This window comes from Drosophila virilis, chromosome 3, assembly GCF_030788295.1.
Source record: "Drosophila virilis strain 15010-1051.87 chromosome 3, Dvir_AGI_RSII-ME, whole genome shotgun sequence".
Classification (NCBI taxonomy): Eukaryota; Metazoa; Arthropoda; class Insecta; order Diptera; family Drosophilidae; genus Drosophila; species Drosophila virilis.
In genome coordinates this window covers 7,158,711-7,175,679 of record NC_091545.1, presented here as the reverse complement: position 1 = coordinate 7,175,679, position 16,969 = coordinate 7,158,711, and the positions used below count along the sequence as shown (strand labels likewise).

Below are 16,969 nucleotides of genomic sequence, written 5' to 3'. Positions count from 1 at the left end.
TTGCACGCCAATTATCGAATATCGCAACAGTGTTCGCAATGCGTCAAACGTTAAATATTCAAAAAAGTTGCTTCGTATTCGATAACTTATTAAAACAAATAATTGATGCAGTACACTTATGACCGTTGGAATTTCAAATGATTAATGATAAATTGAAAATGTGCTAGCAAAATCAGCCGTTTAGTTCGACTATTCGTTATCGACTAGATCAGTATTAAAATACTACTATCGATTAAGTTATCTTACGTAGGCCAGTGCGCGGCAAAATTTGATTTCGAATATTTGTTGCACTTCACATTTGAATTTTGATTTATTGAATTTGTGCGTTCAACAGAAACTTTGTAACTTACGACTAAATAACTTAAAGTTGTTGTACATGCTTATAATTACATAATAATGCATTAAATAGTCTTCAATTATAAAACTAAACTGAGCGGAATGAGGATTATCATCAATTAGCTAAAAAAAAAAATACATTTCATAGTAAAATTCCATGCAATTGACTGATTGACGTTCATCCAGTTATTTATCTAAGAGAGGGAGGGCCTGCTGTGTGGAAGTTGAGACTACCCGAAAGGCACTACGAGTGGTATATACATATATGCATAGATCTATACATGTATATATATATATATATATACATATATATATGATAATACAGAAACAGGTGCTGCAATGGGAAAAGTATTAGTATCAATTTAAAAAGTACAAATTATCAGTCGGTGTGTGTTCGCGTGTCTGAGTGTGTGAGTGTGTGTTTTTCATCAGCCTTCGCAATGTTTTGATTCATTCATGGAACGACGATAGACAAAAAGGAATTTTGTGTTACAGCTGGACAAACTCAGAGCACTTTCTTCTCTGTGAACGAAGTTCTCAAATCTGTTGCAACAACTGTGGCAACTGCATCCTTTGTTGGCCGCTTCAACTGTTGCGGTGCCTGCGCGGAAGACCTGTATAAATTGCTGCCCATCGCACGATTTCTGTTATCCAGCTCGGAGCTACGAAATATATCCAATGATGGCCTCTGCGAATCCTGCTGCCTGGCCAACCAAATCCGATTGGCAATAAACACCGCCTGATCCTTGATGCGAACGATCTGCTGCACCAGTGAATCCATCAGAGTGCCAGGCGTATCAAATTCATTCGGTATAATGCCATCCACAGAGCTCTCAAAGTAGCTAAACATGGGAAACCAGATGCGTGTGCGCGTCGAGTCGCTCTGCATGAGGGCCTAAAAGGATTCAAATGCTTGATTAGATAAGGAGCTAAACGAGCTATTCAGAAACTTGCCCGATTGTTGGCCAGCGTGTGATAGTAGAGAAATAGCCGTGAGGTTATATAAAAGGCAACAAACACATCGATCGAATAATGCTCATGGGCGGCCAGTATAAAGAAGATGCCGAACATGTTCAGCAGCCAGGTCAGCGTGTGCAGGAAGTAAAGATTGCGTGGCGTATCTGCAAGGTGAGAAAATCATATTGAAAAATAATGCAATTAAATTGAAGCCGAATCCGGTTCTACTCACATTCCGTGATGAAGAAATTGAGGAGAGTCAGAGCCACCGTATGACCGCTGAACATATAATCGCCGCACGTGCGCACACCCTGTATGGACATGCCCAGGCCGCTCCAGATGCGATAGGCGCGCGTCATCCGTATGACCAGGGCGCCAAACACATCCACAGTCGGATCATCGATGGCAAAGTCCTTCTGGTTGCACTGCAAATGTGTGCCCGGCACACTCAGCGATGTGATCAGCATGGTGACGCACCGGAGCAGGAACACGGTGCCGGCCAGTGCAAAGAAACGTCGCAACAGGACCATCCGGTATTTGTGGAAGATTAGGACAACCAGCCAAATGGTGAACAATAGCGAACCGGTTATTTCGCACATATTAAAAGCCCAGGGTATGTGCGGCACATTATCGAGAAATATATCCGGCAGTGGGGGATAACGTTTCATATCAGGCACACGCTCGTGCACGATCACCATCACAAACGATGTTATCCAAGTGACCATGAAAGAGTAGCCTGCAATGGGACGCAATTGAGACATAAATAAACAAATGTAATTAAGTCTCACAGCACATTCGGCAGAAAACCTGATGATGCCAACTGAGCTGGAACACTTGCTGGGGGACGTGACTGTTTGCAATTCGATGTAGGCACATAATATGAGACCACAAGTGTAAACTGTTATATCGAACAACAAATTATGCTAATGTAAACACTTGGCTAAGTCACTAAGAAAGACAATTGATACATATATTAATTTAAAGCTTAAAAATGTTTAATTAAATATTTCTACTAAGCAACAGATTGGCATATTCTTAGGCGTGCTAAAGCACTTATTTAATATATTCTATATATTTAAAATTTTCTCACAAATTCGATGGCAAAGTGTGCATGCTCACTGCCAAAGAAGTGTACAACTTCTTGAAAATTTGTGCACGCAAAGTTACACAAAAACGTATATATAAAAAGAAAACAACAACAAATATACAAGCACATGCAGCAAACAAAACATAGAGAACGTGAGTGGGAGAGAGACACATGCATTTACATATGTATGCTGCTTAACCTCCAAATCGAAATAACAGCAGCAGCGCGCGTCACTGGCGTAATAAAACTGTAACTAAATTCATAATTAAAGTGACGTACACACACACACGCACATATGAATGTGCATGCGTTCAAATTGGAAAACTGATAAGGCAATGGGAATCCAATTAGATAAAGATATATGAATGAAATCAAGGTTATTTATAATTGATCAAGCGACCGATTAGACCCACAAATTGACCCATGTTACCGAAATGCTCACCTAAACTGATTGCGGTCTTAAAATATTCGGGCGCCTCCAATAGCTTGCTCTTCTCCTGCTGTGCATCGGACATGTCCTGTGCCTCCGGACAGGGACACGTCTCGACAGCCACATTGGAGGTTAAAAAAACATTGCCAAGCGATGTCGGAGTAGCCAAATTACTGGAAATGCCCAGCACCAGAGGCGACGATGAGACGGCTGGGCCGCCATTCAAGAGCACCTTCTGCGCCGGCAGCTGCTGCTGCTGCGTCTGCTGCTGCTGCTGCTGCTGTTTCTGTCGCCACAATAACTGCATATTGTATACCGTTAGCCAGAACTTTTTCATTTCGCCAAAGGTGAGCTTGTAGTTCAACTTGTAGCGCATGTCGCGCACATCCTGCTCCGTCAGGGTGAGCAGCACCTGGCCGTCAATGGCCTCGTTGAGCAGACAATCGCGCAGCTCATCCGAATAGGGCTCCACGGTGCCCATCCATTGCTGGACATCGTCCAGCTGCCAGCTGGCCAGACGCAGCACATCCGGCGTTGCTATCTGTTTGCTTTGCGGGTTTTTGTTTTGAACTTTTTGCTCCCAGAATGGGACATCCGTTTGGGTTGCGGCTAGGGCCACTTCTGGCTGGGCCGGCGAGGCCTGCACCGCCCGTTGAGTCACCGTGTCACAAGTTTCACATTCTTCGTCGCACATTTTGGTAGCTTTCTTTTCTCTCTCTCACTTTTTTTTTATATATATATTTCTTTTTTTTTTGTTGGAGTTTTAAGCGATTATCAATAAATTTGGATGGCTATTGTCTGGATTTGCGTTTGGGTTTAACGGCTGCTGCATTTTAAGCGCAGGCCGTGCCGTTTACGCTTTGGGTATACAGCGGCACATAATATTGAGTTTCAATATTTGTTGTTCAAAACACACACGTTCAATTTAGTTGCTCTCGAAATTCCAGCGACTGCTTGTTGTGTGTTGTCTGCTTCTTATTGTGCCAGTGTTAACAGGCGCATGTTGACTGTGCCATGTGGAGCAGCGCTGTTATGTGTGGAGTGCGGCCAAGTTCACGTGAGCGTTGAGCTGCGCGCAGCCAACTTCACGCTGCCTGTAACAGTGACACAGCTTAACACTATGTAAACGGTCTTGTAACTTTGCGCCAACTTTGAATATAGTTAAAAATGTTGTATATGTTCAGGTTTTGTTAATTTGAGTGAAAACTACCATTTGGTTTCCTCAATTCATCGCTTTTTCTTTTTATTTTAATATAAAAATGGCATTTCTTTACTAATATTAAGTTTAAATTACTAATGTAAAGTATTTTATGATCTCGGCAATTGAAAAATAGATGTGTGTATATATCAAGTGAAAAATATTTATAATGAACATGAAACGTCTTCTCAAGCGTGAATATATATATATATATATTTATATATGAAAGCGTTCAATATGACTTAAATCATAAATTTTCTGTTTTCTTGTTTTTTTTTAAAGCAATTTCAAGATTGCAAACGAATTATTATTATTCTGGTGTTTTCATTACTTTGCAAAAATGTACATCAAAGGAAGAAACAATTAACAAACGATCAAAGAAAAACAAATTCATATTTGATTAAGATTCATACTTATTTCTCTCTTTTCTTTTTCTTTTTTTTTTTTTTTCTTCTTTCCGTTTTTTATACAGATGCTGTTCACTCACTTCAATTGTGTTTAGGAAAATGATTATGCAAAAATAAACTATGAAAAAGTTATTTCATGAGTAGTTCATTTTTTCTTGCTCTTTTTAGTTTCGTCATCTCTCATCATTGCTATTTCGAAATACAATATAGTTTTGATACCTTTTACAATTAGAACTTATACGCTATTTACCTAACATATATACTTTTTTGTTTTACCAATTTTTTTTTTTTTTGTTTTGCTTTTGCTTTTCATATATACGAAGCTACTGTTGAGGTTTCATTGAATTGTGTGTGTGTGTGCATGTGTGTGTATGTGTGTGTTATTTTGCCTTGTTTTTTCCTTATAGATCTGTTTTTGTTGCACCTTTTGCAGTGGATTTTGTTTATATATTAGCTTTCTGTGTAGTATTGTTCATACGTCCTATATAAGATATTTGTCATTTTTATTTAGAATTTTCGTTATGTGAAAACGTAAATTGTAACAAGTTTGTTTTCTTTTGTTTGTTTGTTGTTTGTTGTTTGCTTTGCGCTTAAGCCGTAAACTATTTCTTCGCGCTTTGTTGCTTTTTCAATACATTTTTTTGTTTGTTTTTTGTTTTTTTTTTTTTTTTTATATATGTTATTCTAGTTTTAAACTATAACTCTTTTATATTTCAAAATATATAATAAACACAATGCAGTTGTTTTTTTTTTTTTGTTTTTTAAATGAGGGCTTCTATGTTGTTGTTGTTGTTGTTTTTTCTTTCTTTTAGCATTTTCTGTTGCGGCTGGAACCACCGTCACATAAGATCGTAGTGCATTTCATAGTGAGAATTTGGGCTGCCTTACGACAAATCTGAAAGGATATGCGATTAATAAACGAAATAAGTGCAGATATTCGATGACTTACAGCTGGGCGCTGCCTCGTAACGACGCTGGATCTGATCGTACGTGAATTTCACGAAGGCATCATATTGCTCGGCCAATTTGTTGGTCAGCACCGATTCGTAGCGTTCGCGCAGCTGATCCTCGCGCTCCTTGATCATGCCCTCGCATATTAGCTGCACCTGTTTGAATGTGAACAAGGCCTTCTCGCCATGATGGCGCATCATCAGATGACTCGGTGGGCTATCCGGGCGATGCGGACTCTCCGGTCCCATTTCGGAACCGCTCGACTCCGAGTCCTGCATACGCTCCAATGCGGCCGATGTAATGGGCAATTGCTTACGCTTGTGCAGTCTTTTGATTTCATTGCACAAATTCTCAGCCATTTTATCTGCAAATACAACAAGCGAACGCATCAGATGACAGATGCCAGGGCAGGGGGCATATTAATGCATGATGCTGGCTTACCTGGCGACATCTTGGCCAATGTAGACTCCAGGAACGGACTGGGCTCATTGCTGTCTTTGGCATAGCGATTACAAGGCGTCGTCGAGCTGTTATTGGCGGCATCGTTGCTGCCGCTGCGCGAGGGCGAGCTGCTGCCGGATTGCCCGAAAGGATTGCAGCGACGACGTTTCGTTGGGCGCTGATTGAGCGACTCCCAGTCCAAGGCGCGTTTCAGTGTTGCACATGCCATATTTATGATATAAATGTGCTCCGTTAACTTGCTCCAAATATAATAATATATCTTTATATATATATATATTTAATAGCTTAGTTCTTAAATTTATTGTTTCTTAGTTTATTTGATTTATTTTTGCTTATTATTGCCACACAGTTTGTTTGGAAGCGTTCGCTGTGAATGAAAAAAGGGAAACAAATATGGAGTACAATCAATTGCAGAAACTAGAGAAGCGCGGCCAACTGAGACTATATGAAATTAAAAAATGTCAAACTGGTTTCAAGGAAAACAGGATTCACCTGACACACACACACACACACACACACACTCGGCACAGGCACACACTTGCACAGTATAAAAGAAAATGGTGCAGCGATTTATGGCTTGGCAGCTGCTGCCTCTGCTACGGATAGGGCATTAAAAAGAAACCGAAGCGGCGATGCCCAATTAAAGGGAGTGTTCGCCACAAGCCAGCAACAACAACTTTCCAACACTACTACTGCTACAACAACAACAACAGCAAGAAGAACAAGAACAGTACGTGCATAGCAATGCACACACGCAAGGAAGAGACCAAAAGGCAAAGAAAACTACAAGCGAGGCGAGTCAACCACCAAACACACACGCGCACACACACACACATGCACACTACTAAACTACAATAAAACCGCGTATGCGTATCCTTCGAGCTGTACCAGCTGTTTTTACACAGTAACGCTGTCTCACTAATGCACACACACACACACACACGCACATGCTGCTAATGAACCCAAATTACATTTGTATGGGCATGCGTGTGTAGCTTGCGCGTTTGTGTTCTGTCGTCATTTACAGTATTTAAAAGATTTTTAATTATGAATTATTAGTGCTTTTTTTACGTGACGAACGCCATGCCAAAAGCAAAAATAAAAAAAAAGAAGAGATTCGTTTCAAAGAAAATAAAATGACAGCAGCTTATACGCTGAATGGTTGTCTCGCTCTCTCGCACAAGCACACACACACACACACAGACACACACACACACACTTGCAGCTGTGAGTTGGAATTTTGATTTCGTGAAATTTTTAAAAATGGTCGCAACGCATATCATTATCAGGGCTCTTAAGATTTCATTAAAGAAAAAAATGACAAGCTGCGACATTGTTGCTCACAATTGCACTTACATTGATTGATGTTTGCTTCCGATTTAATTTCTGCACCACTTCACACGCGTTTTATTTATTTTTTTTTGTACATACGCACGAACGTTTCAGATTCAGTTGAATTGTAAAACTAATTGTATTGCTATTGCTTATTGGATTGAGCAGTATTTCAAAGGCCACTGAAATGCACTGTGCTGTTGTTTGAAAGTTGTTACAAAGTATTTGATTTGTGAAATTTCTGTCTTTTTGCGATGTAATTTTCAGTTTTTTGTCGAACTCTTACGAAAAATGGACGACCGATGCATGCGTGACGACGATTCGTGAACAGAGAGGAGAGTTTAGCGATGGCAAAACGACAATTTCCACGCCGTTATCACAGATGCAGCCCTGCTATCGACGCTACGAATTATCGATTAACCGAACATGTTACGTTTGGTATGCAGCTCTTTTAAATGTATTGCTTGCTAAGCAAATTTCGGATTTAAAATCATTTCATTCCACAAAACCAAAATCTTGTTATATATGCTTAGGGTGTTTGTTCAACAATAAAACAGGCTAATCTATTGGGAAAGCAATTTGCAATTCACTCATGCGATGAAAATGGTGCTTAAAAATATTGCTTACACAAATATTGAATTCCCACCAAGTGAATTGCTCAAGTTTCAATAGTTAGTATTTTACGTCTTAAATATTCGTATTTTTACCCAGCCTCAATTCGGTCACACTGGATCGAACGAATAAAGTAGGCATAAAAGGCAGAGCTCGAAGTGAATTTGTGCGATTTATATTATCAAATATTTTTACACTTTTATAGTACACATTTCGTATACGCTTTCACAGCCAATTTACAGCGTATGTCAACGATTAGCCCAGTGCGTGCATATTTTTAAACAACATTACGTATCGCGGTAGGGGCCAAGAACAGACACAGCAAAAAGCAGAGCAAAGAAAGAAAGTTCTAAAAATATTTTTATCGTCGTGAAAGTCAATTTTATTTCGCGCAACCAATAAAGCTTTAAATTAAAGACCAACGGCGCATAATTAATTGCAAAAATGGTATTGAAAGTGTACGTCAGCGGCATGTCCGGCAACAAGGAGGTGAGTGCTGCATTTACGGTGTGGGCGGGGCAGCTGAAAAGCACACACATCATGACAAATGCACGTACATGTATGCATGTGTGCGTGTGTGTCTTTCTGTCTGTCTGATTGAATTGTAGGAGTCGGTGTAATGTTAATGGAATGCTTGCCTAGTTAGCGAAACAGACACAAGGAAATACCATATTGCATATTCTATTTTATGCACATTCCTTTTGTTTGTTTTTGCGCTTGAATGTATGCCTGTGTGTGTGTGTGTGAATGATGATGTAGTACGTACAGTCGAAACGTCATCTCTTTAGCGTTTGGCCTCTCCCAACAAAACAGAACAGCAAGTGGGTATTTTGATTGGCATACGCATATGTGTATGTGTGTGTGCGAGCGTTTTGATGGTGGTGGCAAGAAGCAGCGCAACGACCGCAAACATTTCCATATAAGCTTATTTGTTTGTCTGTGTAAGCGAATTCATTGATCATGCGTGAGTACGGGCTTGTAAGTGTGTGTGTGTGTGTGTGTGTGTTCGTCTGCATGATTCATTTGTGTGACACTCTTATTTTTCCCTCTCTTTGTTTGATTCGCCTTTGCCAATAAGAACTCAAACAACGGTCATTGTGCAAAAGCAACAACGGCAACGCCCGTAGATGAAGGGGGCTGGAGGGAAGAGCAAAGCTTAAATGCGATTTATGTTCCGTTGTTTATTGTTGTAGACTTTTGAGACTGTCAGCTTCTAAAATAGGGTATGTACACATTGTTGTATGTGTGAGTATATAGGCAATAAATAAAAACAACAGTTTATCAAAAATTAATTACAAGCATGCACTGATAAGTGCTGGAAGTGCGAGTGAGAGATAGTTTGTCTCTGTGTGTGTGTGTGTGTGCTCATGTTTAGGCTTGCCGGCATTTGAAAACCAGGGCTGCACCAGCTAATCAAATTAACGGCAAAACTTAATACTGTTACGTGCGATTTTAGGTGAAAAAACGCCAACAGCGCGTTTTGATGATCCTGGACAGCAAGAACATTCAGTACGATACCGTTGACATCACAGAGCCCGGCAAGGAGGGCGAAAAGGAGCTGATGCAAAACAAATCGACTAGCAATGGCGGCACAGTCAGCGATCCAGAGCCGAGACATCCATTGCCGCCGCAGATCTTCAACGATGATGAATATTGCGGTGATTACGATGCCTTCGATATGGCCAACGAGATTGATACGCTGGAGGTGTTCCTCAAGCTGGCGCCAGCTGATACAACGGCTGTGAGCAGTGCTCAAATCGAACTGAAGCAGGAGAACGGCGTCGCCAAGGAGGAGGAGAAGAAGGCTCCAGCGGAGGGTGAAACTGAAGCTGCAGCTGAAGCTGATGCTGATGCAGCTGGCGCTGCCGAGGAAACGGACGAGGCGGACAAGAAGAAGGAGAATCCAGAGGTTTGAGAGCTTTGAGCAATTTGTACTTTTCTGTTTACTGTTATGACGCGACAACAACAACAACAACACAACAACAACAACAATAAGCCTGCACAGAAGCAACCACAATGACAACAACAATAACATTAACATTAACAGCAACTTCTACTAATGAGACGCAATGCAAGTTCGACGCCAGCCAAGTTAACAGTAGCAATAACATCAAAATGTACACTAACAGCATTTCGGCAATTGGGCGCAATATAACGGTTTGTTCGAGCTTCTATGTTACCACGACTGCGGTTCTTTAAGTTAAGCTACGATATTTATATATAAAGCGTATATATATATATATATATATATATATATATTTATTTTGCATACTACACACTAATTTTATGAAGTGATTGTGTTCACGCTGCGGTAAAAATTACAACTTTTAATCAAAATGCATATTTATTTATAATAATACACTCACACACTTTTGTATATCTGGTAACATTTTGTTGTGAAACACACACACACACACACACACTCACTCAAAATTGCATATTAATTTAATACTAAATTGAATAGAGTGTATTTAACTATGATCTGTACGATTTGTGCGGCTGAGTTATGTTAATGCGAAAACATAAAAATCCGCTGAATATATAAGTACATATTTAATAAAAACGAAATATATTTGTATTTACTAAAAAAAAAAAAAAAACCAAAAGCTTTTATAACCCACACTAAACACACGCCGCGTCTCAGAAGCTCCAGCGTTTAGCAGTTGTTTAACAGCGCATGTAAGATAACAGCGTTCGATTGTGTAAATGCCAATGTTAACATTTTGCGCTCGTCCATTTTCAAAGCAAAAGGAAGAAGATGGCGAGCAAACGAGCGAAGATAAGGAGCAAGCAGCTAAAGAGGACGAGGATGCAGACAAAAAAGATGAGAATAGTGAAGAAAAGGTAAAACGTAAATGTTGTACAATGCATGCTCGAATGTTAACATTAGACCTGTAAATGCGATCGAGCAGCTAATCAGGCACGTTTCTGCTGTAAAGTTAAAGCTGATTTGCATAGTTTTAGAGAATTCTTACCGATTTTGTATATACATTTAACCATTTTTACCATCCCCTGCCACACCCCAAAACAACAATACACTCACTGAAATGCACCACATCCGCAATTTAAACACCAATCCCAACAACAGACTGAAACCGCTGGAGAATCCGAATCCGAAGAGAAGAAAGCGACATCCACAGGTAATGTAAAGGTTGCGATCCCTTGGGACACTAATCAAAACTTTTCCCCGATGCCGAGGCAGACAAAGCGGATGATGAGAAAGAGAATGATGCAAAGGGAACCGATGAGAAAGAGGGTGAAGGTAAGGAAACGAAAGAAACTGCGGAGAATTCGGGAGACGAGCCGAAGGAAAAGTCTAAAGAAGAAAAGTCTGCAAATGCCGAAGACGAAACGAAGGAGAAACCGAAAGACGGTGAAGAGAATAAGAATGATAAAACTGAAGATAAGTCAGAAGAGGTAGACAAAGAAACTGAAGTAAAGGGAGAAGAACAAAAAGAAACTGAAGAAAAATCCACCGCCGATTCAACTCCAGAGGAAAAGAAACCGGAAGACTCCTCAGCGGAAAAAGAGAAAGAAAAAGTCGAAGAATCTGCTGCTGCAGAAGAACCGAAAGAAACTTCCGAAAGCGCAACAGCCGAAGAGGTGGAAGAATCAGAGAAAGAGGAAGAGGAGGTGGAAGAATCAGACAAGGAAAAAACGGAAGATAGAGTAAAAGCCGCCGAAGCAACTGAAGAAAAAAGCAAAACCGATGTTTCTACAACAGAAGAGCAGCAGCAAGAAGTCGAGGAAGAAAAGAAAGAAGTTGAAGAATCACAAGACAGTTCCGATGATAAGGTTGAAGTTTCTAAAGATAATGCAGACGACAAAGTTGAGGAAGAATCGAAAGAAAAAACAGAAGAGAAAGTTGAGGAAGAATCGAAAGAAAAAACAGAAGAGAAGGTGCAGGAAACATCGAAAGAAAAAACAGAAGAGAAAGTGGAGGAAGAATCGAAAGAAAAAACCGAAGAAGATAAAGTAGAAGAAGAAACAGAGGAAGTTAAAGTAGAAGAAACTACGAAAGATGCAGAAAAAACAAAGGAAGATAAAGTAGAAGAATCTAAGGAAGGTAAAGTAGAAGAATCTGAAAACCCAGAAGAAACTGATTCGAACAAAGAGGAGTAACTAAAAAATAAAGAAATGGAGTGCATAAAATGCCAAAGAACCGACGAACCACAACTTACGAACAAAATGAACCACAGCACAATGAACCAAACCCACGCACACACACACACACACATAAAGAAAAAACCGCCTCGCCCACACACACACACACACATGCATACACGCACACATTAGCAAATAGTGAACATGTATTGTAAATAAGAAAAAAAAAAAGAAGCAACAAAACCAAAGAAATTACTAATAAAACAAAAATTCTCTGGTGGAGGGTAATGAGAAAATGTGCGCAAAGCAAACAGAATTCACGCATGAACTTTCTTCCACAGCTAAAAACAGCAGCAAAAAGAACAACAGTCGCTCCGGTTCCAGCTAGAGTTCCGATTGGAACCGGAGCCGGAACCAGCTCGACTTCGGCTCAGCTTTTGGACAGCGAACGCGAAGCAGCTGCGCAGTAGAAGGATAAGAAGAGGAAGAGGAAGAAGTGGAAAAGTCACCGTTATCTCAACTTCTTGTTTTTATTTTGAAAAATCGCTTTTTTTTTTTTTTTTGCTTTTTGTTTTTGTTTTGTTTTCTCTTTATATTCTATGTTTCTTTTCGTTTCGTTTGTATCCAAATAATTAAATATACAGTACATTTATATAATTACGTTTTAGTACAGAGACATTAAAATGAAGTATTCTTTTACTTATTTATTTACGCTCTAGTTTCGGGCTCTTTATCCATGTTCGTTTGTCTGTTTGTTTGCTTTAATTACAAAAACTAGTTAAAAAAGAATATGCGAATGGTTTTCGCAACGCAAAATCATTTACTAATTAAAAAAAAAATAAAATAAAAATAAAATAATGATGGGGCAAAACAAAATCAAAAACTCGGGAGATTAAAAGACGATTGTTCTGTGGAGGGGTTCGAAATTCGCTCAATGTCATGAGAAACTCTCGCTCTCACTCTCTCCCTCTCTCTCTCTCTCTCTCTCTGTGTGTGTGGATGTCTAATCGCTGTCCTCCTCGTCGGATGTGTCGGTTGTGTAATCGCTTAGATTCTCCTGCTGATCATTGTGCTCCGGCTCCGATTCGCTGAGATCCCATTGGGGATGATCTGTGGGCGGTGCGGGCGCCTTTTGCACGTCCAGCTTCAGCTCCTGCTGCTGATCCATGCCCAGATACGAGTCTGTCAAGGAAAAGATACAACATCAATTAATGGATGTTACGGCTGGGATGGGGGGAGGGGGGGCGCACTCACCGGATCTCAGGCAGACCGTAAACGTGTAGACACCGGGCCAACGCGGCGCCGTAAACTTAAGCTGTATCTCCTCCTTCTCGACAAGATTTGTGACATGGTAGGGCGCCGTCAGTAGCGTGCGCGATTTGCGATCGCATATGTATGTCCACCAGTATTCCTGCTTCTCCTCGGGAAAGAACGGACAGTGCACCGTGTGCGACATACGGGATTTGCCCTCGAGTCGTTCCCGCTTGTTTAGCTTGGCCTGCAGCCGTTCCCATTCCTCGTCATCATCGTCGTCCAGCGAGGAATTGTTTTTGTTTTGCTTATCCTCATCCTCGGAACCGGAGCCGGCTGCAGACTCCACATCGCTGTGCTGCTCGCCGGCCTCCGATTCGGCATCCGAATTGGCTGCCGTTTGTTCATCCGTCGTGTTCGTGGTTGTCGTAGTCGAGACGGTGGCTGCCACGGCTGCCGGCTTGGGCTGTGTCTTCTTCTTCTGATTGTTGGCCGGCTTCTTGCCGCCCTTGCCCTTGCCGCCCTTGCGCGGCTTGGCCCAGGCGGAGGCCTTCTTGACGGGCACCGCAGCAGCGGCGGCGGCGGCAGCGGCTGTTTCATCCTCATCGCCCGGTGCTGCCTCCTCGTTGGCCTCGTCCTTGATGCCCTGCTTCTCGGGCACCTTTGTGTCGCCGAACAAGGTTCTCATATCCTTGCGCTCCAGGGTCACGGTTACCGTTACGATCGCACCAGCCGTAACCACATTGGTGTTCTCATCGTCGATCACCTCGCAGCGTATGGAAAAGTCAATCAGCGGCATCTTGCCCAGGACACGCATTATGTTCTCGTACTCAAAGTCTGTCAGATTCTTGAGCAGCATGCGGCTCTCCTCCGGCTTCAGCTGGGCGAACTGTTGCAAGTTCTTGACATGCCGCTTCTTGTTCATGAAATACAAATGATCCTCGGTCAGATGGGGCAGCTGCAGCAGCGGCGACTTGAACTCCCACAGGCCCTGGATAATTATTGGCGACATTTTCATGCAGTTCTCGATGGTCTCGATGCTGGGCAGCCGGGGCACACGACGGGCGTAGGCCATCATCACCAGCTGATGGACACAGCTGACCATCTCCTGCACCAGATACGGACACTTCTTCACAATAAACTGACGATCGCGCTCCAGCGTATCCGGATTGAGTGGAATGCGTGAGAGATGGGCGTGCAGAATGGCGCGCGCCTTAATGGAATACATGCGGCAGAGCGGATGCTCCTTGCACTTCTCGTTGAGATTGGGCAGCTGCCGAATGAGCTGTGCGGGAAATTGAAATAATTCAGAAATGTTAGTTATGTTTGAGGATTTAACAGTGCTGTTAGTTTACAGCTGTTAACATGAAGTGTACATAAGCTGTGCAGCAAAGTGACATAGCTGAGAAATGTTAAAAATGTTGACAGTGCTGCTAGCTCACTGTTAGCTTACTGCTGTTAACATGAAGTGTAGATAGGCTGTGCAGGGATTTGAAATAATTAAGAAATGTTAGCGATGTGTAAGGATTTAACAGCTCTGCTAGCGCGCTGTTAGTTCACAGCTGTTAACATGAGTTGTACATAAGCTGTGCCAGAAATTTAAATAATTAACAAATGTGAGTAATGTCTAAGGATTTAACATTGCTGTTAGTTTACATCTGTTCACAGGAAGTGTAGTTAGGCTGTGCAGGAAATTGAAACAGAGAAACAGAGGTAATGTCTAATGATTTAAAAGCTCTGCCCGCGCGTTGTAATGTTACAGCTGTTATGAACTTAACAGTTCTGCTATCGCAGTATTAAGTAACAACTGTTATCATAAAGTGTACATATATGTTTACACTCTGCAACAGCTCTGCTAGCACACTGTTAGGTTACAGCTGTTATCGTGAAGTGTACATTTATGTTGACAGAATTTTCCATACGTACCGCCGGGACCTCGTCGTTATCCGACTGGCGCTCCACCACCTGCGAATTGTGGCGCTTGTCAAACTCCAGACTGGCCGCCAGCACCATCAGGGCGCGTTTGAGCAGCATGTGGGGTGTCTTGTGTATGAAATAGAAGTACATTTGGGTGGTGTCCAGCAGGACTTTGTCGCCGCTGAAGCGTATGGAGCGATACCACCAGACGCCGACAGCGGAGGGCATGGCCACCATAAAGACCAGTCCATAGAGACCGAGGACCCAAACGCTGTTCTCCTTCTCGACAATCCACGAGGGCAACGCAATGCCGAAGGACATGGCACCGGGGCCATCGGGATTGCCGTATTTCTCATAGTTCTCCTTGGCCACATCATCGGTAAGCGCCTGATAGGCTTTGCTCAGCATCATGAAGGACTTCTCATCGCCCGTCTCCTTATCGGGATGGAGTACCTTGGACAGCTTGTAGTAGGCCTTCTTGATCTCCGCCTGCGTTGCTGTCGGCGGCACATTCAATATCTCGAAGGGATCAAAGCTTGCCATCTCGTAGTCGAACTGGGAGACGCGATAGGTGAGGAACAGAAGCAGCGCCCAGCCGAGCACAATCGCCAGCTTGATGGCCAGCGATTTGAGTGTGCGATAAGGCTCTGCATTGGCCAAAATGATCTTCTTCTTCAAGCAATCCGGACATTGGCATTCATCCTTCTGTTTGCCGAGATCTGTGCGAAAAGAGGGCAGAGATTAGAATCGCATGCGTTGGGAGAGAGAGTGAGAGCGAGAGATCGCGAGAGCTCTGCATGTGCTTGTCTCTCTTTAAGGTGTATGCATGTGTGTGTGTGTGTGTGTGTGTTCCATTTGTGAAGTGAGCTGGCTTAAGCTGTTGTTGTTGTTGTTGTTGCAGCAGTCACAGCTTTCACCAACACTGTTGAGCGCTCAATTGACAACACTGTTAGAATAACTTAATGGAACGTGTCCATTTGCAACACATGTTTGTATTTGGGAAAAACACTCACACACACACAAACACAAACACACAGGCACGCATACACGCACAGAGTTAAAGAGAGAGCTGCAGTCTGATTACAATCGGCGACACTAACCTTCTTTCTTTTTACGTGGCCAATAGTAAATCGTTGTTGGTATCAATACCAATGCTAAAAACGATAGCACAAAGTAATAAAACGTGCCGCCGCTCTCATCGTATTGAAATTTTTGACCCGCCATTTGAAAAGTAGTTGTTGCTGCCGCAGCGCCGACCCCCTAATTATTTACAAAAGCAGCGTTGGGTTTGGGTTTTGGTGTGGTCTTTTTTTTCCAAATCGGCTGGGCCCCCAGCTGATGTTTGGCACCCTAGCAGCTTGTAACTGCGCGCGTTTCTAATATTTGTATCCAATATGCTGGATGCCAACGTTGAGGATGTCTTTGGCTAGTTCCAATTATAATACACAGCGGTCAATTGCACCATTAAATGCCGCGAGTTTAAAAACTTATGTATTTACAGCAGTCGTCAAATGACACGTCTGTACAGTGTGACCAAGCTGGATTGCATTGACAATACCGCAAACAGTAAGACCGTTTAGAAAAGATGTAGCATAAATTCCAGGGTAATTTGCGCGCTTTAAGAGTTAAGCTGAGTTAAGTTTTTTGTTTTGTTTAAAGTTCAACGTATGTTATTTGCCGCAAGCTCTCTGCAGTGTTTTCTTGTTTAATTTTCGCTGGAAATTTATAATTTTAAGATATAACGAAATTTCGACTAAATCTCCATTAAAAACGTTTCCCTAAACACATCGTTAAAAGTTTAATTTTATATTGTAATGCTCGTATTGTACGTTTACTAATCAGTTTTTTGTTTTTATTTTTGGCAACTATATTTAAATGGCCAGTATGGCCCCACTTTTCATTTAGATCGAATAAAATATCGATAT

At 41.9% G+C, this 16,969-nt stretch overlaps 4 protein-coding genes across 6 annotated transcripts; 1 reads left to right on the top strand and 3 right to left on the bottom strand.

Moving 5' to 3' along the window:
* Positions 1–281: 281 nt before the first annotated feature.
* Positions 282–3,921, bottom strand: SMSr (Sphingomyelin synthase related). Its single transcript, XM_002046612.4, has 4 exons — positions 2,823–3,921; positions 1,526–2,029; positions 1,291–1,457; positions 282–1,231 (listed from the first exon to the last, which is right to left on the bottom strand). The coding sequence occupies exons 1-4, from the start codon at positions 3,502–3,504 to the stop codon at positions 842–844; spliced, it is 1,743 nt and encodes a 580-aa protein (XP_002046648.1). The 5' UTR covers positions 3,505–3,921; the 3' UTR covers positions 282–841.
* Positions 3,922–4,643: 722 nt separating this feature from the next.
* Positions 4,644–7,499, bottom strand: akirin. Its single transcript, XM_002046611.4, has 4 exons — positions 7,185–7,499; positions 5,808–6,195; positions 5,365–5,730; positions 4,644–5,310 (listed from the first exon to the last, which is right to left on the bottom strand). The coding sequence occupies exons 2-4, from the start codon at positions 6,034–6,036 to the stop codon at positions 5,300–5,302; spliced, it is 606 nt and encodes a 201-aa protein (XP_002046647.1). The 5' UTR covers positions 6,037–6,195; positions 7,185–7,499; the 3' UTR covers positions 4,644–5,299.
* Positions 7,500–7,875: 376 nt separating this feature from the next.
* Sh3beta (SH3 domain binding glutamate rich protein Sh3beta) lies at positions 7,876–12,552 on the top strand. Of its 3 annotated transcripts, XM_032435140.2 has the most exons (5): positions 7,876–8,261; positions 9,229–9,681; positions 10,518–10,616; positions 10,861–10,912; positions 10,975–12,173. In XM_032435140.2, exons 1-5 carry the CDS (start codon positions 8,217–8,219, stop codon positions 11,892–11,894), a joined length of 1,569 nt encoding a protein of 522 aa, XP_032291031.1. In that variant the 5' UTR covers positions 7,876–8,216; the 3' UTR covers positions 11,895–12,173. The 3 variants fall into 3 exon arrangements, with proteins under 3 accessions (XP_032291031.1, XP_032291032.1, XP_032291033.1); XM_032435141.2 differs by lacking the exons at positions 10,861–10,912; positions 10,975–12,173 and adding an exon at positions 12,218–12,552 and having other exon boundaries at positions 7,881–8,261; XM_032435142.2 differs by lacking the exons at positions 10,518–10,616; positions 10,861–10,912; positions 10,975–12,173 and adding an exon at positions 12,218–12,552 and having other exon boundaries at positions 7,883–8,261.
* A 191-nt stretch (positions 12,553–12,743) lies between these two features.
* On the bottom strand, positions 12,744–16,767 carry Sec63 (translocation protein Sec63). Its single transcript, XM_002046608.4, has 4 exons — positions 16,145–16,767; positions 15,054–15,763; positions 13,131–14,412; positions 12,744–13,058 (listed from the first exon to the last, which is right to left on the bottom strand). Exons 1-4 carry the CDS (start codon positions 16,266–16,268, stop codon positions 12,880–12,882), a joined length of 2,295 nt encoding a protein of 764 aa, XP_002046644.1. The 5' UTR covers positions 16,269–16,767; the 3' UTR covers positions 12,744–12,879.
* Positions 16,768–16,969: the final 202 nt, after the last annotated feature.